This window comes from Sebastes umbrosus, chromosome 9, assembly GCF_015220745.1.
Source record: "Sebastes umbrosus isolate fSebUmb1 chromosome 9, fSebUmb1.pri, whole genome shotgun sequence".
Lineage (NCBI taxonomy): Eukaryota > Metazoa > Chordata > Actinopteri > Perciformes > Sebastidae > Sebastes > Sebastes umbrosus.
In genome coordinates, this window is record NC_051277.1 from 13,293,057 (window position 1) to 13,319,941 (window position 26,885).

The 26,885-nt window shown below is 40.0% G+C and overlaps 1 protein-coding gene across 3 annotated transcripts in view; it reads right to left on the reverse strand.

Annotated features, from left to right (window-relative positions):
- Nucleotides 1–8,563: 8,563 nt before the first annotated feature.
- pde6a (phosphodiesterase 6A, cGMP-specific, rod, alpha) overlaps nt 8,564–26,885 on the reverse strand; it is a 45,332-nt gene continuing 27,010 nt past the window's right edge. For all 3 annotated transcript variants that reach the window (XM_037780655.1, XM_037780656.1, XM_037780657.1), the window contains 13 exons: nt 25,685–25,828; nt 24,516–24,581; nt 24,165–24,311; nt 22,268–22,375; nt 21,804–21,913; nt 20,049–20,136; nt 19,589–19,689; nt 18,669–18,776; nt 18,460–18,523; nt 13,258–13,332; nt 11,403–11,486; nt 10,888–11,056; nt 8,564–9,933 (listed from right to left, as the gene is read on the reverse strand). In XM_037780655.1, coding sequence (XP_037636583.1) covers nt 9,890–9,933; nt 10,888–11,056; nt 11,403–11,486; nt 13,258–13,332; nt 18,460–18,523; nt 18,669–18,776; nt 19,589–19,689; nt 20,049–20,136; nt 21,804–21,913; nt 22,268–22,375; nt 24,165–24,311; nt 24,516–24,581; nt 25,685–25,828 — 1,308 coding nt within the window. In that variant the 3' untranslated portion in view covers nt 8,564–9,889. The remainder of the gene's footprint in view (nt 9,934–10,887; nt 11,057–11,402; nt 11,487–13,257; nt 13,333–18,459; nt 18,524–18,668; nt 18,777–19,588; nt 19,690–20,048; nt 20,137–21,803; nt 21,914–22,267; nt 22,376–24,164; nt 24,312–24,515; nt 24,582–25,684; nt 25,829–26,885) is intronic.

Genomic DNA, 26,885 nt, shown 5'->3' on the forward strand with positions numbered 1-26,885 from the left:
GCTCCTCCAGACCAACAGAGGTTTCCCGTGTCTTGTGAAGTGACGGAGCTCCTCAGCGAGTAACATTACCGCGAGCTCGACGCTGACTTTCGTTGATTTCACGGCCACAGGTGTCGCTGTTAAGAAGCATTTCTGAAAGTTACAAATAGTCCCTTTAATCGACAGATCTGTAAAACTGAGTTTCTCTGCAAAGAATCGCACAATAGCACCACTTTAAATCTTATGTTTAACAGATGTGATCAGAAGTTTCTTGTAAATAAGTCATTCAGCATGAAAAAAGCATAAAAAACGACTAAAGAAATCTTAGTCGACTAAGACCAAAACGGCCGATTAGTCGGCTAATCGATTAAGAAGGGGCAGCCCTACATTTCAGTGGTAATTCTCAGTTCGTTTGACATGCAAGCGACCATTTAAACACTTTTGCTTCCACCATGCAATCTTACGCAACAACCTCAACTCAACTGTGAACAAGACTCTAAAATACTTTTACTTGGGGCAGCATCTCAATCCTAATCTGAAGGGGGCGATCCGTCGTAACCTCGCATAGCAGCTGGATTCTCGCGATGTCACAAGAATATGCAAGAATCACGGATAAAATGGAGACGGAGAAAATCCAAGTAATTTGTTTGTGTCCGGCTCGCCAGACAACGGACCGATCAGCGTCCTGTGAGGAGCCACTGCAGCTACGGGGCATGGCGTGGCGACACGGAGAGGCGACTGTTCAAAACAACAATGGCGGCCCCTAAAAAACTGTGCATAGACGCTGCAATAGCATGGGTTATGTCAGAACTGGAGAGTATTTCTTCATTGAAAGAAGAGCATGTACAGCACTGAAGGTAATGTTTCTGTCTTCAGTTAGTTTTGGATTCATTTGATTGACAGGTGGTACATCCAATCACCTGCCAAGTATTTTTTGACAGTTTCCAATGATGGCTTCTCAGATGGTTCTACGAAACAAACCATCTGACAGACAGGGTCAGGTCAGATCCGTCGTACCACGGCATCAGACATGACCTGACTTTCATTCCAACTGCTTGACAGTTTGACTACCCACTAACACCGTGTTCACTTCGGGTCACAATCTGATGAAGCCAGCAGAACTACATCATTTGCAAAAAAAAAGGCAGAGATACAACCCTGAGATCACCCGAGTGTAAATCCTCGTTTCCTTGAAAGATGGTACAGATTATGTTCATGAATATCACAAACAGCCTCAGTGGAGCCCAGTGCTCTCTTCAAAACACGCTGGACCTCGGAGAATACAAACACAGCTCTCGTTTGTTGTTATAAATGAACCAAATGGCCTGTAGCGATTCACTTAATCTACATTCCCCTAGTATCTCTAAGACACCTTTTCTACTAATGAGGCTAGACTAAATATAATCACCTGTCAGGATAACATAATTCAACCCAAACTGCAGCCACCAAAATGATCATAAAATTGAATCAACACTTCTCTGAAACAGTTTCAACCTTCATGAAGGTAGGATTTATTGCAAAGCTGCCGTATTAGACTGCATTAGTTTTTAGCTAGGTGTCACTAATAAACTTACATTATAAACTTCTAACTACAGTGAGATGGGTATTAAATAATTCATGTGTGATTAAAGTAACTTTTCTTTGGGTTTTGTATTTGTAAAGCATTAACTTTTTTTTTAACTTTGGTGATTAATTGTACAGCCCAGAGCCAGAGGAAAAAGCAGACGATTAGAAATCATCCTGTCGTGTCCCGTCCTGCTGTCCTCTGTTTGGTTGTTTCTGTGGGGCAGTCGTGACTGCAGCAAACAGAGCAGCTCTGCAGTGCAGTGCAGAGTTATTAGACACACAGTGTCATCCCCATGAGCTTCAGCTTAACTGTGACAGGGACACCAGGACAAGACGCTACTGTCAACCATAACCCTCCTGACTTCTATTTATTCACCACGGTCCCTTGTGTTGAGATTGAGTGAATCATGTTTGTTTATCCATTTTATCTGATCGCATTGTGGCTAAATTTGTGACATATTTTTAAAATTACACCAATCAGCTAGTGTTGGATTGGGACATATTTGTTTGCTTATTTGTTTCAGCCTTTCCTTCCTTCCTGTCCTTGAAACTTTAAATTAAGTAAATTAAGCTGGGCAATATATCAATATATCGATATCGTGATATGAAACTAGATATCGTCTTAGATTTTGAATATCGTAATATGGCATAAGTGTTGTCTTTTCCTGTTTTTAAAAGCTGCATTACAGTAAAGTGATGTAATTTTATGAACTTACCAGACTGTTCTATTATTTGCCTTTACCCACTTAGTCATTATATCCACATTACTGATGATTATTTATCAAAAATATCATTGTCTAAATATGTTGTGAAAGCACCAGTAGACAACCCTACAATATCGTTGTAATATCGATATTGAGGTATTTGGTAAAAAATATTGTGATATTTGATTTTCTCCATATCGCCCTGCCCTACTGTGTGTTTTTTATTCATCTTGTACATCGTGTTAACTCACACTACACCAGGTTTTCACATGAACCACAGCGAGTGTCGTCTCTCAGGACACTAACTGAGCTCAGACAACAAACATGACACACTGCAGAGAGCACCAGTATCAGGTCAAAGGTCACCTGGTGCAACACACTGATAACCGTTAACATTCAGTTGATGCTGACCCCGTGGCACACACATGCACAAAAGAATGATGTACAAAAAAGACCTCTGCTACACTGTCACACATCACACACTTCTGGCTGTATTTTGATGTTATTCATTATTCTGCATTTACTTCTGATGATTTAATTCTACAGTTTAATGTTGTTGGTCTGCTATATAGAGTGCTTTGAAGTTAGAATCGCGCTGGTTCTCTCAACAAAACGCCAATGACATGTTTCCATTGGATTTTGGATTATTGCAGAAATTGGTGGCAAACAAACATTTATGATACTTCCATGTTTTGTTCACCAATATAATCTCCACAAATGAACACCACTTTTATGATTTTTGAAGCATGAATGTAATCGCCAGAAGTAAAAAGTTAACGTTAGGCTATAAACGAATTGCACCGTGGTCACATGTGCGAGTATACACAACGAGGATTTTTAAGACACGTAATAGTTTCAAAATTCACGATTTACTGACATTTTATCTCGCTGAACAAAATGTTAAAATCTCTTCAGCTTGTGTTCACCACAGACCTTATTTCAGACATCTAACTAAAAACCCATTGACTTCCAGACAAGGGAACCAAAAGTGCTAAAATGATACCTCATTTCTGGGTTTTAGGACTCATTCCTGCAGCACTATTAATATCTATCTTGGCCCCAGAAAATGTTATTAAATTAAGGTTAAATATAACATATTTGTACCTTGTTCCCCTGGCTATAAATGATATTACCCAAAAACAATCCCCTGACACCTCAGGGGACTTTGACCCTGATATGGAGAACAATGGTATTTGGTGTTATAGCATCAAACAGATGCAGGCAAATTCCATGTGTTGCAGTTTATGATACGGTTGGTTTTCTGCATATTGTTCGAGTTGTTGGCTAAGCCTCTTAACTGTCCTCATGAGACAGGTTGATCCAAGCAGCCACATACATCTCACCTGCTGCGACTGAAATGATCTGGCTGGTTTTCTGCATGTATTAAAGAAAGGTGAGAAGAGACAGATGAAAGAGGTCACATCATTGTATCCTCTGAAATCACATCTCCTCTCTCACATTTTCCGTCTTATTTTAATACCCTTGGCGCTTCTCTTCTTTTGCGATGAATTATTGAGCTTAATAGTAATGAAATGCCACACATTTGTTAAATAAAGCTTAAAAAATCTTCAGATTTTCTGTCTTTTCTTTGTTTTAGATCATTATTAATTATTTTTTGGGGGTTTATATGGCCGTTGATAACATTTATCAAGATCAATCTTTGGGCTCTAGTAATTTATGATGGATGCTGTTCATTTTTTCTGGTATTTTAAACACTGAATGATCAATGAACAGTGACCCACAGGTGGGTCAGTCATTACAAACACATGCTGTACAGCCAAACATTAATCATCCCCACAGAATTTTATTTTAAATTCCAGTAGAGATCTCAGGATTTCTAAAGATATCAAATATATCTGACTGAATTTTTTAGAGAATATGTCTAAAATGATGCACAATATATCTAAAATATTACCATTTGATGGACTTGTGCATCTCAATCAATGTCGACATTTTATCAACGAAGAGTTGGAACCAGGCGACAACCTCCAGTTCTAAAAAAGTGAAGCCAATGCTGAAGTGCCTTCAACTTGCATTCTTTCTAATAGCCAGCAGGGGGCGACTCCTCTGGTTGCAAAACAAAGTCTGATTGTAGAGAAGTCTATGAGAAAATGAGCCTACTTCTCACTTGATTTATTACCTCAGTAACATTGTAAACATGACTTTATGGTCTCAATCGCTAGTTTCAAGTCTTCTTCAATACAGCATGATGTTCATTTAGTAAATTATGGTCCCATTTAGAGTCAAATAGACCATAAAGCAGGGGATGCTTTAGGGCGTGGCTACCTTGTGATTGACAGGTCGCTACCACGGCATTTTTCGGTCTGGTAGTTGTCTTTTTGTCTTAGAACTTAAACGCTTTCACAGTGTGTTTTTATTTCATGAAAGTTATATTTTTCAAATAACATTTTGGGCAACATGGCGACGGCCAAAAACCAAGATGAAAAAGGCCAAAAATCAAGATGGTGATAGCCAAATGCCAAACTCGAGGCTTCAAAACCATAGTCCACAAACCAATGGGTAACATCAGAGTGACTATCTCCATTTCTTATATATCATCTATGGTTGGAACAAGTTCAAACAGAATACATGTGATACATATATAATATACTGTTAAACAATGTGGAATAACATGATATAAAATAAAACTTAAATTTACTTAAGCAGAACATAAGGGGGAACACGGGATGTAATGTGAGAAAATACAAATGATGTTATGCTGGAAATACTCATTAGTTGCAGCCCTGGTTATAGCTGTGGTCTGAGTGCTGCAGCACTGACACGCTTCACTACCTGAAATGCAGGTGATCAGCTGTCAGGATATCAGATTATTCTTGTGCAACCAGAGCATCTCCTGAATGCTAAATACAATACATACAAGTGTGCATCATAAAATGCTGATCAGCCTGCATTGCTGGGGCATGTAAGCCTGAGGAAACGAGTCAAGTGACTTCCTCTGCTTAGAAACTGCAGCCGAACCCATGCATAGTGGTCCTATAAATAGTCCTGCATTGCTCTCTCGGCTGTGGCTTGCAGGCTGGCAGCTCTGCAGTCACGACTGCCCCCGATCGCTGCTAGAATGAGGCTAAAGCTCCCTTCCTATAGGCTCACTGGGTGTACTGCAGCTGCTGCTCTACCCCCCCCCCCCCCCCTCTCTCTCTCTCTGCAGTCACGGGTTGTCTCTGCGTCAGAGCCAAGCTTTGCAAGCTCTGCTGATCATCACAACCATATACGGCAATCCTTTGAGCTCCCAGCGTGCCCTTACGTCATGGGTACTTACGTCACACACCAATGACGACACACTTATATATCCATGCTATTATTATATTACTACAGCGTGTGAGGGAGGGAGGGATGAGCGATGATGGATTTAGCTCAAGTCCTGCCCCCCATCGTGGCTCCAGTGGTGATCACTTTTCATTATCCCACTCTGACGGCATGTTGTGTTTTATAACAGTATTATGTATGGCTCAAGGTGGGAGAATTAACTAATGTGTACACACACACACACACACAAACACATGCAAATAGATAGCGCAGCTGGCAGATGTTTATACATTGTCAGATGTTGTGTAAGTTCTCTTTTATGCATATGTCCTGCAGCAATCCTGCAGACAATACTCTCTCATTCACACTAGTTACTCTCAGCCAGTTACCAGATGTTAACTCCTCAATAAATATTAACATTTTAACATGCTTTTATCACAAAAATCTGGGTTTTCTTTTCTCTAGAATTTTCCAGATAGCGTGCCCATACTTTGTCCTCAGGGATTTGGTCATTTGCAGGTCAAAACACATCCAAGCATCTAGGTTAAAGGGACTGTTTGTAACTTTTTAAGCGTATAAATGTAGCGGGTCGGCACACATGCGCGTTCGCATATGCGCGCTCGCGTGTGGCCGGAGCCTCGTCTCCGCTGCCTGCTCTCCTTCACTCAGACGGCGCGCGCGTCCTCGCTGTCTCGCTCCACCTCTAGACGTGAACGCGCGCTCACTCCACACTGCAGAAGAGTTAGTTTAGCTCTGAGAATATCTAGTGAATGTACAGGGGACGTTTGTGCAGAAATAAATGCTGCAGCTCCTCCAGACCAATAGAGGTTTTCCGTGTCTTGTGAAGTGACGGGGCTCCTCAACGAGTTACGTTATCGTCTCGTTACCGACCAGGTACCGGTGTCTTCGGCTGCCGGCTGCGGTCGGGAGGCGGTAACGTAACTCGTTGAGGAGCCCCGCTGCTGAAGCCTGCGCTGAGCAGGAAAAGCCAACACTAGGATCAGCATTGATTCATGGAGAGACCTTCGTCTGGTCAGCTAACATTACTGCCAAGCAGCTGAAATATAGAGTGATATTGTGGTTTTAGCTGACATGTGTCGCCTCACTGTTTTGAGCGATGCTCATTCATGTCTATGTAGAGCGAGCAAGCGCGAGCTCGACGCTGACTTTCGTTGATTTCAAGGCCACAGGTGTCGCTGTTAAGCAGCATTTCTGAATCTTACAAATAGTCCCTTTAAAACTGAGATAAATTTGATTAAAAAGGCAACTTTTGCAGACATGTAGGGTACAACAACATTTATCCAACATGACGCATGTCTTAACGACAGTGCATGTTGAGTATAGTAGTCTATAGTAAAGAAAAAACAAATATAGTAATTGCAATGCTGTTGCAAAAATGGTTATATGTAACTTAGACGTATGAAAATCTTTTACTTTTCAACAGAATCTGTGAGGTAAAATGACTGTTTTTGTCAATGGAGTCTGATGGCTTTGAAGAGAACATAGGTGGATAGAACGGCTTCAGTTCCCCGTCAGAAAGAGCTGTCTGACGGCAAGGTAAAGTGGTGAAAATATTCTAAATATAGCATACACTTAAACTGATATAGATTTTATTAGGTGTCTAAAATACATTTTGCAGCAGTACATTGCTTTTCTCCCGTGTTGGTGTCTGTTTCTCCAAACTGGGGGCGTGCTGAGCGCCATCTACTGTAACATCTAACACACTGACTATGGATAATTACCTCATACAAGCTTACTGCGTTGTTTTGTTCAAGCATAGTAATGGAGAAAAAATACTTAATAATCTGTAGAAAAGTCTGTAGTCTGACAACCCTCTGGTAGAATCAATGAACATTTGTGGTTTGGAATAAAAAGATTTTGAATTGTGTTATTTATTTTCCCTGACTTGAAATTGTTGAAAAGACACACTACCGGGGGGGATTCCTATTTTCGGGGAAACACATTTTGGCACAACACTTGGCCAGCTTCCTGCACACTGCTGTCAATCAAATGCTTGCTGGGTTGTAAATCCTCACGGTTGAAAAGAGTGCAAAACTTTTCCATTCTCTCGGGACTGTGCAGTGAGAGTTCAACAAACATGCAGAGAAAGTGGAACGAGTCTCAGAAACGAAATGCTGACAGAGATGCATTCGAATACACACACTTTGTAAACAAACATGTTTAACCCTTTTGCATCACTTGAGACATTTTGGGCTTTTTTAATGTTCCCGTCGTTCTGGCTGTGTTATTGCATTTGGCATAAATTTTGACAAGGGTGTGAGTTTGTTGTTTTGTTTTCCAATTTTGGAAGTTCAACCTCAGCTACTAGTAAGTCTATAATAAACTGTGTTGCCAAAATACAGAATCTCAGTCCCTTAAAGGAGAACTACGCCCATTTTCAAAATTCATACACGTTATTCCGATGGTCTAAGACAGTCCAAAAATATTAGTAAAAATGAACAACTGTCTCCCTTACAGCATAACATCATCATGCATTCTATTATACCAGGCTTTCAATCTAGAGCCCAGGCTTCAAAATTGTAGTTTTTACTATTTTCCACCAGATTTAGACACTTTGGGTCGCTACTCAAAGCTCATGACCGTAGGTGAGGGCTGGAACGTGGATTGACTGGTAAATCGAGAGCTTTGCCTTCCGGCTCAGCTCCCCCTTCACCACAACGTTCCAGTACAACGGCTGCATAACTGTCGATGTCGCACCGAATCGACCGTCCATCCATCTCTCGCTCCATTTTACCCTCACTCATGAATAAGATCCCAAGATACTTGAACTCCCTCGCTTGGGGCAATGACTCACTCTCAACCCGGAGGGCTCAATCCACCGTTTTCCGGCAGATAACCACAGCCTCAGACTTGGAGGTACTGACTCTCATCCCTATGTAGACATACGCTCATCTACTACACACACACACACACACACAACAGCAAGTAGCTACAGCTACATTAACACACCAACACTACACTAAACAGGCTAAAACTAAACTGCTACACAGAGACACAGCTCAGTAAAAACACAGACACCAAAGTAATTCGGTAGGAAAATAGCATTTTTACTAATCTCTGCAAAGTGACTTATAAGCAAATTCACATTTCCTCGTTATTAACTACAGTAATAGTAATACATTCTGTGTGTTGAGAGTGACAAATGAGTCCACAGAAACACAATTTTGCCCATATTGATCCGCTTTAGTATTTACCAGCTTTAACATTGGGGGAAGACGGTGCTGTGTGAAATGCTAAAGAGGCTCAAAACATCATATTATCTTATATCTAACTACACAGAATACAGGAAAACGCTGCAGGGCACAAAACGAACAACACTATACATGTCGTATTCGCAGCGCACATCTATTTTACAAGCAACGTTCTCAGTTTTTCTTGACAGTTTCTTTCTATTTGACAGCATGTAGAAGAACAAGCTGACACGAACATGTCAGCAAAGCTAATATCACAAGACCCGAGCCGAGAACACAAAACAAATGTTGACATTTGATTCACAGACAATATTGACATGCCGGTTTGGAACGCTATTAGTCGAGGTTGCATCCGTTTCCCTCTCGGTTTGTTTTGAAAATTGCATCATATAGATCCACGGCTACAAAATCCATCACGCAAAATACATTCAAATACCAAAATACTATCAGAGCCACAGTGGAGCTAAAGTTTGTTGATTGTCTTATAGCTTTTTTGCTATTATTATCATTAATATAAGCGTATATTTGCCTGATCAAGACAAGTGGTTCAAGTTAGAAAGTCTGTCACATCTTCTGACTGCAAAGGATCAAATGTTTTTTAGCAAAGTAAATGTACTGTAGGTAATACACTGAGTATGGATAAGTGGATAAGTACCTCCTCATACTACCCCACTTCAAAACATCCAAACTATCTCTTTAAAGGTCACATATTAGACTCCTTTTTAAAAAGTTAATATAGGTCTCCAAACCGTGTTTTTGAAGTGTTTCGTTAAAAAAAAACGTATTATTGCCATATGAGCAGGAACATTTTCAATGTAAAAGCTTCAAAATTCCATATTTCCTTTTTGATGGTCTCCCAGGTTTGACTTTCAGATAACATACGAGGCTTGCTGCATGTAAAGCTATTGGTAGCTGACGCCTTAACATATCATAATGCCACGTACATCTTAAGAGTAATACAGTATCAAAAGATGGACAGGAAGAAGCAGTGAAGCAGGAAAGCAGAACAGAAGAAAGTGGAGGACACAGTTGTAACAGGTGTTTTGAAAGTAAACTGGATCTTTCAGGTGAGATCGAAATGTAAAGAAAGAGTTTTTGGGGGTGAAACCCAACGCTGGACCACAACCATGTAGCAAGCAACCTGGTGCTGTTGCAGCATCTCTAGCTGACAATACAAGTCTTGGATTGTGACTGGGCTGCAGCCGCTGTAGGAGGAAGGAAGGAAGGAAAGAACAAAGGAAGGAAGGAAGGAAGGAGAAAGGGAAAACAGAGCGGAAGTTATTTTTCCATAAATTAAAGTGACACCATGAAGAATGCATCAATTTTTTTACAATGTTTACACCAGTATGTGTGTATTTTAGGGCGGTCAATCATTAAAATAAATGTAATTAATCGCCAATTAATGGCACATTTTTTAACTGTTCAAAATGTACCTTAAAGGGAGATTTGTCAAGTATTTAATACTCTTATCAACATGGGAGTGGGCAAATATGCTTGCTTAATGCAAATGTATGTATATATTTATTATTGGAAATCAATTAACAACACAAAACAATGACAAATATTGTTCAGAAACCCTCACAGGTACTGCATTTAGCATAACAAATATGCTCAAATCATAACATGGCAAACTGCAGCCCAACAGGCAACAACAGCTGTCAGTGTGTCAGTGTGCTGACTTGACTATGACTTGCCCCAAACTGCATGTGATTATCATAAAGTGGGCATGTCTGTAAAGGGGAGACTCATGGGTACCCATAGAACCCATTTACATTCACATATCGCGAGGTCAGAGGTCAAGGGACCCCTTTGAAAATGGCCATGCCAGTTTTTCCTCGCCAAAATGTAGCGTAATTTTGGAGCGTTATTTAGCCTCCTTCGCGTCACGTTAGTATAAAAACTGAGCTCGCTACTACCTAAAAATCACAAGTTGCGTTAATACATTAAATAAATTAGTGACGTTAAAACAAATTTGGTTAACGCGTCGTTGACAGTCCTAGTGTATTTGTGTGTCAGTTTTGGCATACTATACATATCTCGCTCAAATGTACCTCAAACTGGCACATAGGCTGTTTAGACTCAGAGGCATTTACGTCCCACATGAAACTGATAGAGTAACGCATTGTCTGAATGTGTTCGTATGTCTGAGAGTTTCCTACCTTGCCTGGCCCCCGCAACTTTCTGAGATTCCTCTTCCTTGGCTTTCTTCTCCTCCTCGATTGCAGCCATTTTGGCGTCGTGCAACTCCTTCAGGGCGTTCCACTCCTTCCTGTTGTTCAACAGGCGGTCCAGCATGGGGGTGATCTCCACGTGGAAGCGACTGAACTCCTGGAGAGGAGAGGAGGACGAGTCAACACAAATCAGATCACACCAAAATCAATACAGCTTTGTATTAATTTATTAAATCTTAAAAATACGACACTAACAAATGGGTCTCAGACGGTGCGAACAAAGTCGATTACTGTAATCAAGTTGTACACCTGAACCATCTTGAAATAAAGTCACTCGGCTGAAAAGTCGATGAACAAGTTAAAATGCCATCAATGCCTTTATATGACACACCTGCATGTAAATGTACCTACAGTTTAACCAGCTGCAGGTGTTCATCGCAGTGAGTGTTTGGTAGGTTAAAAAGAATCAGTACTGAATGTATCTGTGATGCATGATGTCGGACCTTGTACACAAAAGTGCAGACGAAGTCGATGAAACCGCACTGCATCTTCGGCAGTTCAGCTGATTTGGTTCTGTCCATCATAGGCTGGAGGGAGGGGGAGAAAGAGAAATGTTTAAAACACTCAACTCTACTGCTAAGCCCTTGCATCTTAATGACTTTATCTATACTACAGTAATAATAATAAGTTTATTTATATAGCACTTTTTAAGTGCTTTCCAGATTTAAAGATTTACAGAATAAGATTAAAAAATCAGAAACCCATGTAAAGATTAAAGCACATGTATCAAGCAGTATTGAGCCCCTACATAAACAGATGAAGATGCAAGTGCAGAATAATAGAAATAATTTCATATAAATAAGTAATATGTGGATTGGAGAAATAAATCTCATATAAAGCAGGTAAAATTTAAGTAAAGGAAAGAACCACATATATAAAAAATAAGATGCAAATATCAGAAAGGATCTCATATGAAGCAGATAGAATGACAATAAAAGAACAAACTCTTGAATTCAAAACAGATAAAAGTGCAAAATATATACAAAAATGCATGCAACATCAATTTAAGTAATGACAATAAAGTTAAATAAAGCACCATAAAACAGTAATATAAAGGAAAGGAAATGTGAGTACAATCACAAAGAAGGAGAGTGCTCCATCCTCACTGACTCACTGAAACCAGTTTGTACAAAAGAAATGTCAGAAGCATCCAATCGAGACCTGAAATAGTCTCCTAAAAGCAGCAGAGAGTGAGCGCTCCTTATAATCAAGCACCACTTTCTTTGAAAACTGCATGCTTGTAAAAGAGGGCTCTACATGCCGTTCCTCGGTGTAAATAAAGGTTGAATGGACATGTGAAGTTACATAAGATTCACATTAGCAGCCACAGCGACACACTGGACTGTAAAAACCCTGTCAGAAAGTTCACGCTGGCTGTAATTGCTGGCCCACCTCCACTTCTTGCACTTCTTGAGAAAATGATTTAAGTGCCGCAGCCTCTGCAAAGTGTTTTTTTCTTCTCGTCAGACCACAGTGAGTCACAGAACTGACTGCTGGGAAAATACAAACTGATCAAAATGAAAAGTTTTCCCCGCTGACACAGATGCTATTAAATTCAGAGCACTGCGGGGTTAGAGAGTGTGGGATGGTGCTTCTTGCACTTCAAGTGTCTGAAGGACACGAGGGAATGAAACAGAGCGAGGAGAGAGAGAGACACCGAGGCAGAGTGGAGGAGAGAGAGCCAGGGGAGGGTACGGTCGGCTGGGTTAGGGCCACAGTGCCTGCTCTTTCTGTATCAGTGCTCCACATAATGGGCTGGACATCACACAACACAGCCGCCACGGGGAACTAAATCTGTCTTTTCATTTTTGTCTTCTAACTGCGTCTCAGTCTCTTGTTCTCCTCCTCCTTCCTCTCTAATCGCGTCCTTCCCGCTCTCCATCCTAATTTGAAGCCTCGAGGAGAGAATTCCCATGATTCCTGTCCACCCACCGAATCCTCTTTCTCCTCCTCTCAAACTTTAACTCACTGGCACAAACTGAATAAAAAAAAAACACTGGACAGATACAGAAATACAAATCACACAGAAAACAATATTTTCAGGATAATAATACTGTGTAGAAATTAGATTAAATTGATTCCTGTCATAACCCATCTAGTAATAATTATTATAATGTGCTTTATTGATTCTCAAAGAAGTTAGAGGTCAACTATAAATACAACCACAGCACCGCTGGAGCTGGAGGGGGGTTTAGTGTTTTTTGCTCCAGGAAAGATCAATAACATCTATCCCTCTAAACTTTCTTTTTAGCATCTCTCTCTCTCTCTCTCTCTCAAACACGCTCTCCGTATCCTTACAATGGGATTTTGCTCCAGGACGGTCCTCTCCAGGTCTCCCTGCTCCCAGAACTCTGCAGCGACGGACAGCGCCACCTAGAGGGTGAATTCAAAGAGGAATTAGTCTCTATAAAACAATCACATGTAAAACCATTTCATTGATTTTGATCATCACTTCAAGAAGTACATACTGTCCTCTGCGGTTCTGAGTCTTATTGATAAATTCAAAATGTGCAACGGTTGAGCTGAAAACCAAGCTGCTTTTTAACCGTTTTAAACGCACACTGGAATAAAACAGAGAGAAGTAGCAAGTCGTCACATTTGAGTAACTAGAACCAGACAATGTTTGACATTTATGCTTGTAAAATTACTCTATTATTAAAGCTGTTGTAGATGTAGCTCTCCTCAGTTCATAAATTGATTAACCCTCCTGTTGTGTTCGGGTCAAATTTGACCAGTTTTCAAACTTCATTATATCATAAATATGGATGTCTTTCACATAATTGCCCCAAAATGACATGGATGGTTCCGTGATATGGTCTTTGCAAAAAACAATAATGACCACTTTCATTGCATTATGGGTATTTTATTCAAAATTATAGCACCTGTGATGGTGCAATGTGTTTATATTATAATATTTACAATATTCTGACTAAACTTTGACATATACCAGTCTAATTTTAAGTATAGTCCAAATTGTTAATAATTTCTGCATTTTTTTCCCTAAAAAAATTAGGTTTAATTTCATTTAAATTAGGTTTATTGACTATGAATTCCCCTAAAAAAGTGTAAAACTTGTGGTAATGAGTTGGAATGAACTTGGCCAAAAAAGTGTAATACAGAATTCGGTGATAATTTATAATGTATGCTTTAAAAACAGTCAAACCAGACTGGGTCAATTTTGACCCGGGAAAACAAAAGTTGCATGGTCAACGGGAAGACAACAGGAGGGTTAAGACTTATAATTTCAGCACTGCGTATTCTGGTGGAATACTCCTTTAAGACAGAGGCTGTCATATACTACAGATAATCTAAGTGGCATTATAACAAAGCAGCAAATCATCCCGTAGATGTTGTTAAACCTTCCACAATGTCCCATCAATGAGAATCTTGTTCACAGCTCACAAGGCAGTTTGTGTCTTTGTGTCTTGATGAGATAAAGCCTGTTTTGTCTGCCCTCACAAACCTAAAATGGAGCACCGTGAGATCTGATGAATAATATGTGAATTCTGTATTCAGGATAGAAACCTCATTTTAGAACGAGTTAGTCATCGAGCCACTTTTGGGGGGAACAATTGCCATGAGGCTGGAGCAGCCAGATATTCTGTGAGCGTGGGAGGCAGGACTGAGTGAAAAATTAAATATCCGTCATAAAAATGTCAGCGGGATATCTCAGGCTTTTGTGTCTCCATAAAATCTTAGAGAGGGCTGTCTATCATCAATACAAATCAGAGTGAATCTATCTGCACTGTAGATTTTATGTAGGAACCATTTTATCAAACTTAAATCACAAAGTAGGAGCTATAAGAGACTCACTCTGGGTAAATCTCTGCACATTATAACCACCAAAAATGTTAAGGAAGGTTTCATATGAAGGCTAAAATATTCAGGATGGAATTCACCTTTAAAAAGGGGAAGAGTTAGTCATCAAGCTACTTTTAGAGTACAATTCGCAGGAGGCCGTCCGATGCTGTAGATAGATATCCTGACAGTGTCAGTGGGAAGTAGAGCTGACTCACCAGGTGCACGCAGAGGTGAAATCCAACCAGAAAAAAAAAAACACATCTGCTAAAAATAAAAAGTGGAATATCCTAATTGTCAGCGGTTGTGCAACGCGGGAGGAGTTGTTCTGCTTTATATCAGCCACTGACATTCAACTATAACAGATGGACATAATGATTATGGAGAAGTTTGTGAGGAAAAGGCTCAAAATTAACTAAACATGTCAGAAAAAAATAATATTTATAACGTAGCAAAGCAGCAAAAAGCTTTGAAATGGATGCATCATCCTATTTTGGTGGCAACTTGGTATGACTGATGACAATTTATGCACAAAAAATATTTATTGGTGACTAGGACTGCCCAATTAATTGAATAATAATTGCGATCACGATTCTGGCTCTCCACAATCGAATAAACATAACTGCCTGCGATATGGACTTTTAAAATGCTCCCCTCATAGAAAACTCGACTGCACATCAAATAACTAATAACTAAGAGCCACCAGGGGGTTAACCAAGATGTTTTAGCTTCACTTTTGGGGAGCGGTCATGTCAGTACATATGCATCCTGCAGCGGCAGCCTGTGAAAAACTTTTCTGAATGTTGCGGCTGCATCTAGAGTAGAGTAAGAGTGATATACTGTATATTACTCGTTTAGAGACCAGACGGGCAAATCGGAAATTTGCACTAAATTCAGGTAAAGAAAAACCTTATTTAAAATCTTATTTTGATGCACTGATTGTTAATTAGTAGGAATGTAGCACAGTGTGAAAGTGAAAGCAGTGCTCTGTTGATTTCATTTGGGGTAAAAAGTTTTGGTACAATCATATTTTGCTTCTAGGATATGTAGTGTGAAGAAGGACTAGTCTGATTTTGATGCAAATATTTGTACATTAGCAGTAATGTAGAAAGTTCAGTGCTCTGTTTATTTAAATATGAAAGCGCAATGAAAATGTTTTGTCCGTAAAATCAATGAATAATCATGATAAATAATTGTGAGAAGGTAGACATCTCTACGACCGATATCTTCAACAGTCGGCAACTCACACCAAAACAATCTAGATTGATAAATATCACTACAGGTAAGAGAATACATATGTATTTTAGAAACATATTTTAATGTACTGTTTAACTGTAAAATGAATGTCGGTGCTTGGTTTTGGCTTGACTGTTTCCAACAAAGTGGGTCACAAACTTTTCTCACTTTCTCAAAGAGGCAGGGGAGACACACAATTGACTGGGAAAAACACTAATTATATAACATAGTTTAGGATTAGGCTACATGGAAGGTTGTGTTTTAAATTAGTCAAATTGTTTTTTGAAGTCACAGCCTTGTTCTCAATAATAACCCCGTCTTTAAAGGAAAAGTCAAGCATGGCTGGAGATGTGACTTTGCCAAGAGTTAGTGTTAGTTCCTCACTCACTGTGTTAGACTACTTTTCCCCAGTGGAGTTATTTTTCTGCTCTGTGTATAAGTGAAGGGGGGGAAGGAGCCTGGGAGAGAAATGTCTCCTTTAATGATGCATGCTATAACAGCACAGGAACCACTGATCTAGAAAATGAGAAGGAGCACTAACATTTCCAGCTTGTGACCCTCTGAAATGAAGCTATGTCTACTTGTGACCCCTTGAATAAAGGTCTAAAGTTGGGACCAGTTCAACCAGTGATTTTTTTTTTTTTCCTTCTCGGATCATCTTAGGGCACTTTCACAAGCCACAGTCCGTCAGGTTAGTCCAAATCAGAGTTAAATTAATACTTTTCGGTTTCACAGTGCACACATTAAAGTGGACCAAATAAAAAAAATAGTTTATCTCGAATGACTTTAACGATATATATACGACAATATTTTTGTGGACTTTATTTAGCATAGTCTGTATGTTCTCTTCGGCCCAGATGTAGAGCAAACATCAGACTTCTGCAGAGGTCCAGGTCAGTCCTCTCCCACTCATGTTAACCTGTCGTTTACCTGTGTCCATCTCAACAAATGCCCGCGCACACAGCCCATAACCCTGCATTTTGGTTCACTTCCTGCAATTGGGTCGGATTATGTTCTCACTGCAATCGAACCGCATTACGGTTCGCTTGGAAATGGTCCGAGACCACCTCTCGCAAGTGGTATCAGACTATTCTTTTGGTCTACACCAGAGCACGATTATGGACGGATTACTGAACGGGCCTACCGGGCACAGGCCCAGGGGCCCAAAATGTCAGGCGCCTTCACCTACAAAATGTCACTCAAAGACACACGCACCACTCACGAAGAGACTCAAGATGATCACAAAGAAACACAAAGGACTACAAGGAGACACAAAATTACAACAAGGAAACACAAAATTACTGCATAGAGACACAAAACAACTACAAAGAGACAAAAAACAACTACGAAGAGATGCATAGCAGCTACAAAGAGACACAAAGAGACTCACGACTATAAAAAGGGGCAAAACGACCACACAAAGAGACACAAAATGACTACAAGGAGTCACAAAATGACTACAAAGAGACACAAAATGACTACAAAGAGACACTAAATGACTACAAAGAGACACAAAACAACTACAAGGAGCCACAAAATGACTACAAAGAGACACAAAATGACTACAAAGAGACACTAAATGACTACAAAGAGACAAAACAACTACAAGGAGTCACAAAATGACTATAAAGAGACACAAAATGACTAGAAAGAGACACAAAAAAACTACAAAGAGTCACAAAACGACTACAAAGAGACACCAAATGACTATAAAGAGACAAAATGACTACTAAGAGACACAAAACAACTACAAAGATAAATGTTGACTTGTGCAAGCTCCCTTATTCGTATAACTTTTAGTGGCCCGACATAAAATGATCCACTAACACACAGATTGGAGGAGAATCTGACCAAAATCAACATAATTCTGTATGCAGAAATGAAATTGTTATCTTTGCTTCTATTGTCAACAGATGTTGCATCCTACCCGTCACCGGGACTAGCTGTGCTTTAAATTATCATCACTGGTTTTTTTATGGGCTCTATGTTGATGCAATAGCTATGAGTCTCCATCTTATGTGTGTGTATAGGAATGTGAAGCAGGCGTTACTGATAAAGACCATACGTTTGCAGAGAAATAAAAGCTGAAAAATGACCCTCCAGCAGCAGCGTCTGTCGAACAGCCAGAGATGCTTCCTGTTCATATTGATATGCCTGTGTGTGCAGGCTCGATGGCGATGTGTATATTACACACTTAACTGATATAAAATGCTGAGGCTGCCGTGCGGTGATGAGGGGGAATGAAAAGCAGCAAGTTGCTTTTGATGCATGAGGCCGTCAGGAATCACTGCTGAGAGAAATGGCAGCGCCGACAGAAAGCCATTCTGTGTCTACTTTATCACTGGTTCCCCTCTCGCAGAGCCTCTCCTGTGTCGCCTTATTACCGTGAACGGCTGGAGAGCCATTTTACCGCCACTACAGTGAAGTATGAAAAGGACCTTGTGTAAAGATCACACAGGTGCGTACCTTGCTCTGAATCTCCCACGGTTTGGCGATGGCAGACAGGTCACAAGCAGTCATCATCATGGCCCTACGAACACAACACATGACTGAGATCTATATGTCTGTACATCTCTGTTGGTACATGCATTTCAGTGGTAATTTAGTAAATGAAAACTATGATGAAACATGCTCGTCAACGATTTGTATATGTGTGTGTGTTTGTTTGTGCTTACATGACGATCTCTTTGCGCGTGGTCTCCAGCATCATGTACTTTGTCCACTCGTTCCAGTTCTCGTAGGTCTTGGACTGGTCCACGATCTTCTGGAACATCGTCCTCTTCCTGCACAGAAAGAAAACAGCACTCCATTACAGATGTCTTATCCGTCTTTACTGCATGTTCTTTACAAGGCATTGGTGATATAGTCTCCTTTCTTTGTTTTTATAAACATGATGTCTGAGAGGGTGGTGGGTTAACAACTCCAGGTTTTGCTGTGTATTGGGGATGGAGAATGGGGTTGGGCAGACTTCAGGAGGTGTTTCTGATAATAAAGGTATGAATATATATCGTTGCATCTTCGTCTCATTCAGTTTTGGTCCTTTTTCCTGCACATCAAAACCCAATGTATTATCTATCCGTCATTGTCTGCTATGGTGCATATGGAATAAGGAGTGTGCCTGAATAATGCACTTTTTTGTGGTTAATAAGAGTCAATTATTACACGGCTTTGTTGAATTCTTGATTCTGATTGGTCAATTACGACATTCTATCAGCATTTTTTTACCGGAAGCAATATATCATTTTGAAATCAATATTTTTTGTCAAATTATTGATCTCTTTAGTAAGTAGCCGTGTAATAAGCAGGATAATGTACAGCAAGGGTGATTCAAGACCCCTCCACTAATGATCGGCTTGCTGTTCATTATCTTAACTTTTTGTTGCCTTTTCAAAATCAATCTATAAAGTCAGTGCTCATCTTTTCATTTAAATTATTCTTAAAATCTGACACTAAATGTGAAATTACTATTAAATGTGCCACTCTATAATAATTAAAAAGTCATTATTCTGTCTTAAATTGCTGACTAAACTGCATTTAAATGATATAATAGCAATAAATAGCAGGTGTTCATGTGTTTGCATGCTGCTGTACTGACTTGAAGTAGAGAGCCAGGTCAGTGGCGATAATGGCGATGTCCATGAGGTGGATGACGGTGTCGTGCTGACGGCGGTTCAGATTCTGATAAATGTTCAACGACTGAAACACGAGAGAAAGTCAAATAAGCCAAAGAACAACAAGGATACCAGGTAGCTCAAGAAAGTAAAAGCTTCTTTGATGTGAAACAGAAATCATGTGTGACGAAACTGATGAATATTCAAAACAAAAGGGGTATGTACTACTGTACTGGACAGTAAAATATCATTCAACAACTGCAGATGATCCCCTTAGCAAGGTAAACACTTGGAAACATGGTATGGTAGAAAAATAGTAATGTTTTATAATATTTTACAGAAGCTAGAGAGGGGTGAGACTTCAGCTCCTCATATCTAGGACAGTTGTATTGCATTGCTTTACATTGTGAAGGTGTTCAGGTGTGTGTGCGTGCTACAGCATACTTCATCTCTCAGCAGAGTCTTGCCAAACTCCAGATGGTGTCTTTCCAAGATGGAGGAGCCGTGAAGCTTCGCCAGAGGATTACCAGACCTGGAAACACACACACACACACACACACACACACACACACACACAGAGTTGGGAGGTTACATGGTGATAAATCATGCATGATAAACTCAGGGTGGGCCTGGCCTGCTGTGTCCGCGGCTAATGGCGTCTCTCGTTAGCTCATCCATCAGCAGGTGGAGCGGAGCAGCTGGAGGTGTATCTGGTCAATATCAGCTCATTGATGTTCTCAGTGTGCGACGTTACCGTCACATAAAGAGCTGAGGTGAGCTCGCCACAACACGGGAGGAGTGGCTGATGTCACCTTGAGTCAATTAAAACGGTCTCAGAATAACCAAACAAGTCGGGTTTTACAAAGTGAGAGAAAGAGAATCGGGTCAAGACGGCAAATAAAACCATATTTTTAATGCATCATATCGTTTATTTCTACTCGCTGTACGCTTTGATTTTAGTGAGTTTTTTTACATTTGATGTTTTTACTTCAGTTTGTTAAATAAATCATAGTTTAACTTGGATGTGCTACAGCTTTCTGCACTGCAAGTCCTCCTATGAGACTTCAAGATTGTGATTGAAACAAAAAAGCATGCCCACTACAGTATACACCGGCCATATCCTCTTGCACGGATGATGCAGCCGCAGCCTCTATCTGCTGCATTTCTTCGGCGTATACTCTGGCTCTAATAAATATGGCTGAATATCCGACTAGCCAAAACCCTGTAAAATGTTTCCTCGTCCGTAACATCCTCTGCACTCCTAATTTGGGATGGCATTTTTATTGTTGGAAAAGTAGCTAGTTTGCAATACAAGCGAGGAGAAATTATTTTTTTAGCAGCATTTCGGGGACGCCGTCTAGCTATCCGGAGGCAGAGACTAAAAATTTAAGCTGAAATAGCCTGTAGTTCTTCCTGCATCCAACGACGTCACTGTCACATCAAATGACGGCGCTGGTTGCAAAGCCTATTGAAAGAGGCTGGTCTTGGGATTTGGCACATGTGCAGTGTAACTAGAGCTGCAGTCGTGTGTTGCTATTGGCTCAATTTCTGCGAGTACAGATCAGATTTTACTGCGCTCCTTGGCTGGATGCAGGAAGAACAACAGATTTTGCCAATATGGCACACACTGAAGAATTTACATCCACATTAAATGTGGCAAATTTTCCCTTTAAAAGCAGTTCAAAGATTGAAACACACAAAGAGAAGCTAAATGACTACAGTTTTGCAGCAACAACCACAAACCACCAAAATCAAATTCAGTTCATCCTTGAGCCCAAATGGACGTTTGTGCCAAACTTGAAGAAATTCCCTCCAGGCGCTCTTGATATATCGCGTTCACGAGAACGGACAGGACAGCCAAGCGGAAAGACAACCCAAAAACACAACACCTTCGGCCACGGATGTCACCAGCACGGAGGCATAAAAATCATGTAAATACAAATAAATATACTAAATAACTAAACTAAACAATATATGTGTAAACTCAAGTTGCGTCAGTTTTAATTATAAAAGGCCAAAATCACAAAGGTCAAGCTCACTAGTTACTTCTAAAATCATTAGTTACCTCTCAAAGGTCAGTGTGTCAGAAACTATTTTTCAAAGATACAAAGCTGGAGGTCCCTGCAGGCATCAAAGCTGTCACCTTTCAGCTGATTAAACTCCCCCTCCCTCCCTCTTTGTCCTCCCCACAGCCCTTACTTCATCTGGTAGAGGTTGTTGGTTCCTCTGTGGTCAATATCGTGGCAGAGACCGGCGGTCACCATGGCCATACACTCCAGGTCTGTGTAGTAACGCTTTAGATCGCCTGTCTAACAACACGAAACACAAACAAGTCAGAAAGAGAGAGAGAGAGGGGGGAGTTTATTTATAGGGTGAAGGTAGGTATGCACAATAACGACACTCACTGGTTTTCTTATTAATGACCAGTTCAGGCAACACTGACTCACTTTTTCATTTACAGACACACTTCATTATCTCATTCTAGATGAAGGAATGACAGAGGAGGAGGAAGACTGTTTATCACGTTGAATCAGAGAGGAGGAGCAGGAAGAGGAGGAAAGATGAGAGATGACGAGGAGGAGGAGATTGAGAGCAGGAGGAGGTGACGGATTAATGAGGAGCGAGATGGAAGGAGAGAGTCAGTTTATCTCTGTGAGTCTCACCATCAGCAGGGTGAACATGGTCTGTCCCACGTTGAATCCGTGTCTCCAGTTGTGGTAGGTGATCCTCCTGTAGCCTTTGCTGAGAGAGTATATGAACTTCACCAGGGCCTGCACAACACATACAGCAGTTTACTGCTTTTAACTTACATGACAGTTAATTATATTTATTTCAGCAGTGCGAGGGCCAATACTTTTCACTTCTCTAAGATTGTTTATCGACTTTCAGCTGAATCATATCATGATGATTTAATCTTGAATTATTATTCTGCTAGTTTCTGTTGTCGAAATTAATGATTCTGAGCAGGCTGTAATTAAAACCCCCAACATATTGAATTATTCAAGCTTTTGCTTTGGGCACATGAAGACAACAATTTGATTATTTCAGGTGTAAGTTTGCATCTGTTTGACATATCATGATATATTGGCAACACAAGATGTCCTTTTTTTTAATATTGTGATAATGATTTCAACCAACTGCCTTAAGTGGAGACAGATATCATGTCAGCTGGGTTTTACAATAGTTGACTAATGTTTCAGACATCAACATTAACCCTTCCTACATCTGACTGGATAAACACACCAGTCACTGGGCTCTCTATGTCACAATAAAGATCGTCAGATAATCAGATTACCTCCGTATGTAATGCAGTCTTGCAACATAAACTGAGTTAGCCCAGAATGTTAACTCATTGCTCTATAAAGGTAAGGTCTAAATCTACTGTTTTTGACACAAAGCATCAGTTTAATGCATTACAAAATGTATGATAAGAGCTTCCAACTTCATGAATCCCAACCAGTTAGGGCTACCGAATGTCATCTTTTTACATTCAAAGCTTCTATTGAGGTTTTCGAATGAAGCTTTGACTCTGTCATCATAATACATGACTTCATCACTCTAAAGAAAATGGAAAAAAAAATTCATAGACTGTTTAAAATATGGACATAATCTGCGTGACGTCACCCTTAGGTTTCTGGAGAGCTGGTGTGAAGCTCCAAGTGGATCCGGCCGTTGCCATCTTGGCGGTGACGACACAGCCTAAACCACGCCCTCAATTATGCCTCAACTTTAAGCCTTAATATAATTTGAACGGGTAAATTATATATAAATTCACCCCCGTACAGTTTTCTTAAACAGGGATAATTAGCTACAGAGACCAAAACCATTTTTTGTACCGAGCAGTAAACATATTTCTGCTGTAAAGTTGGGCATTTTAACATGGAGGTCTGTGAAGATTGACTCGCTTTTGGAGCCTCAAGAGCCCATTTGAGGAACTTCAGTTTTTGGCACTTGCGCGTTGGTCTCATTTCTCAGCACCGGAAGTTGCTGCTTGAAAAAAATAGAATTTTTTTGCCATTATGGTTATATAAATGTAATTCATGGTGTTGTTAGACTGCAAAGCTAATACAGGCGCGTGCCTCCCTTTGTGTGCGGAGAGCAAGAGAGCAAACAGTTTTTTGACCGCAGTGAAAATGTTGATTTTGTAAGGCTACACAATAACAAATATGGATTGGATAAAAACATGTAGTGAACTTTGGAAATAATTACATCTGTCTTTTTTCAATAAATGTTGACTTTTGGACTTTACAACGCTCTGGAGTTATTGGAAATGTTTGGCTCACTCAAGTCTGAAACAAGCCTACGCAGCCACCAATTGAATCTGATTCTACAAATAGCATAATATTAATAATTTTAGTGTAGCCTGATCTTTATCTACAACTGTGCAGAAGCAAGCATTTAAATGTTGATTTAGAATTCAAATGTCGACTTAATGAATGAAGCTTCGAACTATTCAGCACAGTCCTACAACCAGTTTGACATTGGAGCCCTTAGAGATGTATAATGAGTAAAAAATTAACGGAGCCCAACTGACTAACAAATTAATAACGAATCACCCACCTCTCTGGGAATGTGAAACTTGTCCACCACTTTCAGTTCGTAGTACATCTTGATGCCACATTTCACCAGGTCCAGTTCGGTGTGATGATAGTCATAGAAGTGGAACTCGAAGATCTCAACTTTCTTAGAGTTTGGCAGGACCTCCGTCTGTGGACACAAACCAAAAAGTCCCAGGTTTAATCTCTAGAGTCAATATGTTAGTTTGTCTTTTTCCAACTGGAATCAAAATCACGTTGCATTGTGGGAAACTTATTTCTTTTTTGTACATGGACGATATATTTGGATTTCAAGACATTTTTATCTAATTTCATAGAATTTCCTGAAACATGGAAACATCTTGTTGTTGTATACCAGAATCTCCTGGAGCTCCTCCTCCTCACACTCGTCCGGCTCCTTCCCCCATCTCTCCCTGGTGTTCTGGGGAAACACACAACATCAGCGCTCACCTTGGATGAAATGGTTGAGCATCAATCACCTGACTCCTGATCTAAGGTCAAACCAGGTCCTCTCTCTCTGACAAATCACCTCATAGAAAATCTGACAGCTTATTTCAGTTTATAAACGACGTTCACCTCCTCGTTGTATCGTCCACATCAACCGACTAGTTTGAAATTGACTGGTTTTGTTCTGTCTAGCTCAAATACCAATGGATACAGCAAGGACTCATTCCTCATGTAATCCTTTCACTTAAAATACATTCTTCATCTCATCATTGGAGCAATGAATGTGGTTCTTATTTCATTTCAACAAAACCCAACTGTACGGAAGCCCTGAGAGGCAAGTGAGAAAAAAAGGTTTTGCCAGGATAATCTTTCTAAGCCACTTAATTTCATCTGTGAAACAGGTGGGGAAAAAATATGGCAGGTGATTTTAATTTTTGTATATACTCATTTTGGCCACAACTTTATATTCTCTTGTGTTTTTTTTTTTCTGGTAATTTGCCACTTTAATGTAAAAGAATGTTCAAGTTTTTTTCTCGTAAAATGTACAACTTTAAACTCGGCATTTCTGAGTTTTCTCTGAATATTACCCCCTCTCCCCTGGCGCCGTAATTCTTTCTTTTTTTTACCTACCATGGCCCTAATACACCATTTTACGTAAGTGTACCACTATCCCATGTTCTAAATAGGACTAAAAACATTCATGTTTTCTTCCAGGTACAGGTCTAGCTACATACAGTATATTATGTGTTTGCAAATTATGTAAATTAAAACTCACCTGGAAGAAAAGATGAATGCTTTAAGTATTGAAATGAGTATTATAACAACAAAAATTTGGGTGAAAAAAAAAGTAATTTTTTTGTCAGGATCACTTTTCTGTTTTCACAAATGAAAAAAGAACATGTGAAAAAAAAGGTTTTGCCAGGATAATCTTTATAAATTCATTTTTGAATGTCTTTTATATGCGTTTTTACCAACAAACCAAGAGTACTATTATGTGGCATATCAGCCTTAGAAACATTTCAGTGATATATTTATCCATGCAGTAGTCGACGTGGTAGAGAACATGTAATTACTAACCAGGACGTGCTGGATTTCATCCTTGCGACACTTGACGTGGTACATCACCATGTCCTGGAAGATGTCCTTCCTGTTCTCCAGCTTGTTCATCTTGTCGTAGGTGTCAGAGATCAGCACCGACCAGCCCAGGAACTGGGTCAGAGACTGGACACAGAGACAGAGAGAGGGAGAGTTAACAGCCTATTACTGGTGGCAGGTGTGTCAAGCTTTCTATTTAATAAGAGTAGGTGACACTCTTTTCTTTCTGTTCAGCCATGGTGGCTATCACTGCTCAAGATAACTGCCTTCTTCAGATCAAACTCAAGTGAAAACTTCCTGTCAGTGGTGGAAAAAGTTCAGATCCTTCATCTGAAGTAAAAGTAGACACACCAAAATGTGAAAAAAGTCCCGCTTTCAAAACTTACTCAGAAAAACTTTAACTATCAAAAGTAAAAGTACTTATTGCTATTGACCCATTAACACTTGTGCCTTAAAGGGTAACTTTGGTATTTTTCAACCTGGACACTATTTCCCCATGTGTTTTTGTGTCTAACTGACGAAAAGTCTCTTTGTGAAATCTGGCGAGGTGACGTGTTGCCGGAAGACAACGGTGGAATAGTGGAAAACATCCATGGTGGAAACGCGAGTGCCATCCGGGCAGAGTTTGTTGTGTTGGAGGAAAGCGTAGCTTGGTGTTATCTAAAAGATTTTCAATGTCATGGCTGAATATATAGATGATTTCCACAATGTGGATGAGGTCTTTGAATTCAATGACCGCTCGTATTTATTTGAGCCAGAGTATACGGATATTCAGATTTCATTACGAGTCTTTTCCTTGAGCGGGACTTGGACACAATATCAAACAGACCGGATCAAGAGAAAGGTAAGAAAAATGTTTATATCTCTGTAGGGTCCTTTCCATAATGTTGTCAGATATAATAACAATCTCAGTGACAAAAACAAGAACTTTGAGTGGACGTAACGTTACATTGACGCTGCTTACTTGTTCACTGTTTGACAAACGTCTCCACACACTGTTTATTAAAACATCCAATCTGAAAGCTTGCAAATAATTTCTGCAAAATACAGCAAATAATGACTAACAAATCATATTTAAATGTCAAAATGAAGATAGTTCAGAAAATGACTTTGATTTTAAGGAACAGCCGAGGATCAAACTGTCACGTTGTGTATTTTAAGTGAATCCTGAGTAGTGAGGCAG